Genomic DNA, 6,676 nt, shown 5'->3' with positions numbered 1-6,676 from the left:
TGATGTTCTATTGCAAGTTTATGTAAACCAGTTGGCCTACACCTGTGACGATTTGATTCAGATATAGGCTAGGCCTAGGCTAAGGACAAGGCTTTAAACATAGGCTTAAGTGTAACATTTGACATAAGAGTTATTCAAATGTCCTTAGGATTGTGTAAGATCAGACATAATCTATGTGTGGAAAGGCATGAACGTTTGCACATGAGTCGCCTAATTAACAATAACGATCAAAGCGATGAAGACGTCAAGGCACACATAGGTCTATAAATGCAATAAAAACGCGAAACGAAAGTGTTTATCATGCTTCACACAGCACAGACCATGCAGTGTGCACGCCTCTTGTCATTATGTAATGTTTACTACAGTTCCATTTTGTAACAATGTGGCTGAATAATATTGTAATGTTGCCACCTGCTGGCGATTCATATTGCCCATTCTCTTGTTCCTAAAATAGTTACTCTAAACTACATTTCCACAAATGCATCTGTTCACAAGACGGCAGACACAACGAGGCTTGTTGTAAAGTGTTCAACATTTGCATGGGTTTGTTAACTTGAGTCCACAGGGATGGTTACCATCCTACGTAAAGGCCCGGCGTGTCTGTTGTAGATCTGTGAAAACGCATGCGTTGCTCGAGTTTTGTTGCATGTGACCTCCTCTCTAACAGTCATCATAGAACTGCGCGGCAAAAGAAAGGCACAAACAAAAACATGTGGGTGCAGCTGTAAGTGAGTGGTGCGTATTCAATTTATTAGGAAATGTGAATTTACTCTGTAAACTGAGTAGAAGGCATTTAATGTGTACTTTATGGTGTATCAGTCATTCATATGATGGTGTAATAGCTAGCTTGCTAACTTAGCCTACGTTAGCGGGCAATTAGCTTCTAGCTATCTAGCCTACTAGCCTATTACAAATCTTAATTTGCTGTATAACTAGCTAGCTCTAACTGAATGTGTCTGAATCTGTGAATATGCACGTTTAGTATTGTCAAAGCGAACTAGATATTCCATAATTATATAATTATAATCTTTATTTTGCGAGTAGAATTGACACGTTGTTGCCACGAAAAGACAATTCAAGCAAGCTAGTGCTAGGTAGCTAGCTAATTACAGAATAGTGTTGAAAGCCATGCCATGATTTTTATCACGGACATTGATACGTATTTATTTTCCCTATCTATGAACTCGTTTTATATACTTGTCGTCAGCGGTCGCTGGACAGGCAAGTGCCACTCCCACCCCGCCACAGGCTCTACCATGTTATACAGCTCGTTCTCGTTGGAGCTAGGTTAGGTAGCAGGATCCAAGTCTGGCTGGTTAAACTATTAATTTCATTATAATATAGCTAATACTGTTGTTTTTGCTTTTATCCAGTCTATATGACATCTCTCCAGCCAGTTGAATGACTGCGAGCTGTGTCCTCTGAACGGATAACATGGGGCTACACTCGGCTCAAAAGAAACACTTCCCGCTGCGTGGGGTCGAAGGGGTGGTCCAGTTGTTCGATGCTGAGCTTAAGAAGTCCGAACCAGACATGGCGCTACTGTCCCTGGTACTGGGTTTTGTTGAACACTTCCTGGCTGTGAACAGGGTCATACCAATAAATGTTCCTGGTGTCCGGTTCGAACCATTGGAGCCGGACTGTCCAAACTCCTGCTTCCCCACGGTGGAGCTGGGCATGGTCTCAGCCTTGCATGAACGCTTCACAGCCCAAATCCGGGGGGCAGTGGACCTGTCCCAGTACCGGAGGCCTCCTGGCGGCTCCAGTAGAGAACTGGTTAAGAAGGTGTCAGACGTGATCTGGAACAGTCTCAGTCGCTCCTACTTCAAGGACCGTGCCCACATTCAGTCCCTCTTCAGCCTCATTACTGGTACGAGTCAACTGGAAGAGATAGTAGACACTGAGGTTTCCTGTTTTCAATATAGGGTGTGGCTTAAACTAACTCAAAGTAAATTATGTTTTAATCAGGCACAAAGTTGGACAGCTCAGGTGTGGCGTTTGCAGTGGTGGCAGCCTGCCAGGTGCTGGGACTGAAGGATGTCCACCTGGCGCTGTCCGAGGACCACGCCTGGGTGATCTTTGGGAAGAACGGAGAGGAGACGGCAGAAGTGACCTGGCACGGGAAGGGCAACGAGGACCGGCGAGGACAGACTGTCAGCGGAGGAGTCAGTGAGAGGGTGAGGCACTGACCACTGCACAGACTGGAGGGAGGAGGGTGTTATCTTCGACAATGTTAGCTAACAGAGCAATTGCGATTGACAGGGAGCACAATCTGACTGATGTCTGATACATTAATGGTAGTTGGTTACTAGGGGCGGGAATCTTTTGGTACCTCACGATTCGTAAAGATTCTTGGGGTCACGATTTTTTTTAAATTATTATTATTTAAATAAAATAAATAAATAAAACCATTTACATTTGTGAATCGCTAGAAGACTGAATCACGATTCAAATGTGAATCTATTGGTTACCTGCAAATCCTACTACATGAAGCATTCAATGCGGAACCATCTAGATGTTCTTCCTTGAGTCCTTAGGTTCTGTTTCTTGTAATTGTGTAAATATAATTCCAAATCCTGATTGTCAAACTGCTTTCCTCATTCCTCCCTCAGAGCTGGCTGTACCTCAAGGGCTCCTACATGAAGTGCAACAGGAACATGGAAGTGGCCTTCATGGTGTGTGCCATCAACCCTTCTCTGGACCTGCACACAGACAGCTCTGAGCTGTTGCAACTTCAACAAGTAAGATCTCTCACACTAACACACACACTTATATCAGGAGTACTAAACTACATGCATTTCACAAGGGAAGCAATCATGCACCTGTGTTTAACTCATCAAAGTCTTTCTTTGTAATGCGCTCAGTCTGATCTGCTGTCATTTCCCATCCAATTTTCTCTCCCTTTCATCTGTTTCTCTGAAATGGCTGCTCGCGCACAGAGGCTCCTTTGGCTGCTGTATGATCGAGGAGACCTGGAGAGGTGAGATGACTGAGACAGAATCCAAAGCTCTCCTAAAACGTAGAAAAAAACGAATCCGAGTCACTGTTTGCTGCCTGAGATATCAGTCCCCTTCTGTTCTCCCAACTGAGCAGTTCCTTCCCTCTTATGCTCTCAGGTATCCCATGGCCATGGGCACCCTGGCGGACTTGGAAGACCAGGAGCCTTTACCTGGCAAAGAGAGCCCCTTCGCCATCCACCTCAAAGTGAGTGTGATGTTGCAGTGTCCTCGGGTCAAAAATCCGACGCCAGACCATTCCATCCATGAGTAAGATGTCATGTGACTCTGGTTTTTTGTATTCCTTTGCTTTTCAGGCTGTGAACTCCGCGAAGAAGTACTACAACAACGAGCATATTTACCCGTTCATGTACCTGGCAGGCTACCACTATCGTCACCGGGAGGTTCGGGAGGCACTGGGCTCCTGGGCCGAGGCTGCCTCCGTCATGCAGGAGTGAGTCAGCAGTCTCCACATTAAGCTGGGTTCTTTACCTCTGCGCACTGCAGTTACTTACATTTATTTCACATCAACACAAATTAATATTATAGACAATATCCTGTCTAGGAAACCACATGCTCGTGGTTATATCCAGGGACAGATGGAATGGTAGTTGACTACAGGTTTTCACAGATACCATATGTAAATTCTGCTCAGTTGTAGTTTCATCAGAGTAACAGTAGAGGTCAGACTCACAGCTTATATGCTGTTTTAACTGCGACCATGTAATGTGATAATGCATAACGTTCCACATTGTCAGTCCCTGGTAATTGTTTGTTGTACCTCAAATCAGGTACAAATATATGTGAAATTATAATTTTGTGGCTCTTACACATTCACAAGTGTCCCTGGAGGAACTGTCTATGACAAGTGAAGCTCTGTAACATGTGTGAGTGTGCGTGCGAGCACAAACAGAGGGTTTGTAGCCTAGTATCAATGTCTCCAGTCCAGGCAGGAAACCTCCCTCCGTCTCCCAGCCCTGGCTTTTCTCCTCGGGGACCGTAAACCTGCACTTTCCTCCCACTTAAACACACTTCATGTGGCTTTCTGGCAGTCTGCCCTGGGGGCTAAAAATACAGCCCAGAGCGGAGCAACGTGGAGAAGGCCATCCCTCTGTCATCTTCCTGGGGGATGTGAGCTGGGGGCACGCCCTGAGCTGTGGCGCATCCCTCTACCTCTGCTCTGCTTCCCTTTCCCCCCTGCCTCTTCCTGGCCCTCCATTGTTCTTCAGGATAAGCAACCTCCCATTCTCTCTTGTGAAAGAGATATTAAGGGTGAAATACCAACGTTTGGGTTGCGTTGACTGTGTATATTCCGTGATTCTTTCAGTTTGCGTACTAATGATGTCATGCAGTATTCCAGTCTAGCCTCTCACCAACCTTAGACCCATGCAAAAGAATGTTACTCAGACTGTGAAGACCCTTCACAAATGGCCGCTATAGCCAATAAAAAACATTGAAACTAGTTTTCAATGCCTTCCAGTTCATAATTTCTGGGTCTGTTTTCTAATCTTCTTCCGTGGTTCCCTCTCCCCAGCTACAACTATTTCAGGGAGGATGAGGAGATCTACAAGGAGTTTTTTGACATCGCCAATGACGTCATCCCCACCTTGCTGAAGGAAACGGCCGCTGCTGCTGAAAATGGAGGGGAGGGGGGCGAGGAATCGGAGAAGGTGACTGATACTGTTCTAGCAGGGTGATGTTTAAAATGACCTGTTCTAGCAGGGTGATGTTTAAAATGACCTGTTCTAGCAGGGTGATGTTTTGGCTGCTGTTCTTTCCTCTTAATCTCCTCCACCTTCCGATAATGAGATCTCATCCCAGTTAGTGTTTTGCATTATGATGTATGAACTCCCCTTTACTGGCCCTCTCTCTCCTTTTTAATTTATTCTACTCATTGAATTATATTACTTTACATTACACATATTCAGTTGTGTCCGTCTGAATTTCTCCTGATCTTTGCTCAGGACCAGCCCAAGCAGGCTGATGCCCTCTCCGCCCTCCAAGACCCAGAATGCTTTGCTCACCTGCTGCGTTTCTACGATGGCATCTGCAAGTGGGAGGAGGGGAGCCCTACCCCTGTCCTGCATGTAGGCTGGGCCACCTACCTGGTCCAGTCCCTTAGCCGCTTCGATGCTCAGGTACAAACATGCTGCTGACCCTTAAAGTTGCTGTCTGGGTCCATGTGCACGCACACACACTATATCTTTCCCTCATGCTCAAACAGACACCGCCTCTGAAATTATGTATCAATCATCTGTTGTGGTATTTTGCCTCAAGATCCTTGTCCACCTCCCTACAGATACGTCAGAAGGTGACCATCATCACCAAAGAGCCTGAGCCCCAGGACGATGACGACCAGTCCAGCGATGACCCGCGAGAGGGCCGGAGACGAGGCCCACGGCGGGAGTCCAAACTGGAGGAACAGAGCCTCCCACCCCCCCAGACCTCCAGCCCACCCATCCAACCCCCCGGCCAGCCTAAGAAGGTGGGAGGCGAGGGCGGAGGGCGCCGCCGCTCCTCCCAGGGTCTCCGAGGCGGGGAGTCCGAAGCCAAGGCCAAGTCTCCCAGCCCGGCGCCCCCCTCACCACCCCAGGCGCCCCAAGCAGGAGGCCCCGTGGTGGCCTTCCAGAGCGAGAAGATGAAGGGGATGAAGGAGCTGCTCTCTGCGGCCAAGGTGAACTCGAGCGCCATCAAGCTACAGCTGACTGCCCAGTCACAGGTGCAGATGAAGAGACAGAAGAGTACGCCGTCGGGAGACTATACCATGTCCTTCATGAAGCGCCAGCGCAAATCACTTTAGACTGGGGGGACAGGGGACAAGACAGAGACTAGTAGGAGTTTGGTTGTACTGTGAGAGACGACACAGGTGAATACACTTTGCTCGTATTCAGAAATATCTTTTTGTCATCGTTCATCCAGAGGTTTTTCTACTTGCAATCATATCATATAAGTCTGATAAGCTCACAGCGTTGATAAGAATAAAATACTTGTTTATTAAAGTTCTGTTAGTGTAATATCATGTATTGAGCCTAAAGTCAGGTGACTGACGGTTTTATTTAATAGTTTCATTAAATAATGATTGTATGTGTAACAACTTTGTGATTTAGCACTAGTGTATGGTTTATCACAGGCAGTGAAACACTGTTCAATGCTTACACTTTTTGTTGATCTAAAGGGCAATACACACAATTTTAGCTCCCATATATAAAAGTTTCATAAGCCAAAGTATGGGTGAATTCATTTCAAAACCGGCATCCAAATCACATTGTACCACTCGTGCAACCCGTAAATTATTTAATTTTTTATTTTCTATCTTATTTTTCATTTGTTTCATTGACTGAAGCTTTTGAAAGGGAATGAGTCAGCTTTTCGGTGGCTCACCTCCTGCTATTTGTTGCCTTACATCGCCTTCTGTTTTCATCATTTAGGTGGCCTTTAGTTTTGAGAATATCCGGGGCTATAGGCGACTTTGAAGTATTTCTACTGACTAGAGAAGTGACCAGGAAGACCATGCACTGTAAAATGGGGTTTCTGTAGTGCCCCTGTAATATAGTATTGCTTCATGACTTGTGCTTTTTATCTGCTGAAAATAAACAAGTTAAAATGTTATTGTACAGTACGTGTCTTTGTTGTACTAAATCTGAGCGGCTAATGAACTATCAACATTGTTGCTGGACAGC

General features: G+C 46.0%; 1 protein-coding gene across 3 annotated transcripts; it reads left to right on the top strand.

The window, feature by feature from the left end:
• The first annotated feature begins 592 nt into the window (after window positions 1-592).
• On the top strand, window positions 593-6,605 carry men1 (multiple endocrine neoplasia I). 3 transcript variants are annotated; one of them, XM_062449640.1, is made up of 10 exons: window positions 593-735; window positions 1,374-1,870; window positions 1,969-2,177; window positions 2,613-2,741; window positions 2,940-2,980; window positions 3,117-3,204; window positions 3,314-3,450; window positions 4,531-4,666; window positions 4,961-5,134; window positions 5,296-6,605. In XM_062449640.1, exons 2-10 carry the CDS (start codon window positions 1,435-1,437, stop codon window positions 5,794-5,796), a joined length of 1,851 nt encoding a protein of 616 aa, XP_062305624.1. In that variant the 5' UTR covers window positions 593-735; window positions 1,374-1,434; the 3' UTR covers window positions 5,797-6,605. The 3 variants fall into 3 exon arrangements, with proteins under 3 accessions (XP_062305624.1, XP_062305625.1, XP_062305626.1); XM_062449641.1 differs by having other exon boundaries at window positions 613-724; XM_062449642.1 differs by having other exon boundaries at window positions 710-728.
• Window positions 6,606-6,676: the final 71 nt, after the last annotated feature.

This window comes from Osmerus eperlanus, chromosome 23, assembly GCF_963692335.1.
Source record: "Osmerus eperlanus chromosome 23, fOsmEpe2.1, whole genome shotgun sequence".
NCBI lineage: Eukaryota > Metazoa > Chordata > Actinopteri > Osmeriformes > Osmeridae > Osmerus > Osmerus eperlanus.
Note: the sequence above shows the minus strand (reverse complement) of the source record. Positions and strands in the feature narration are given on the sequence as shown.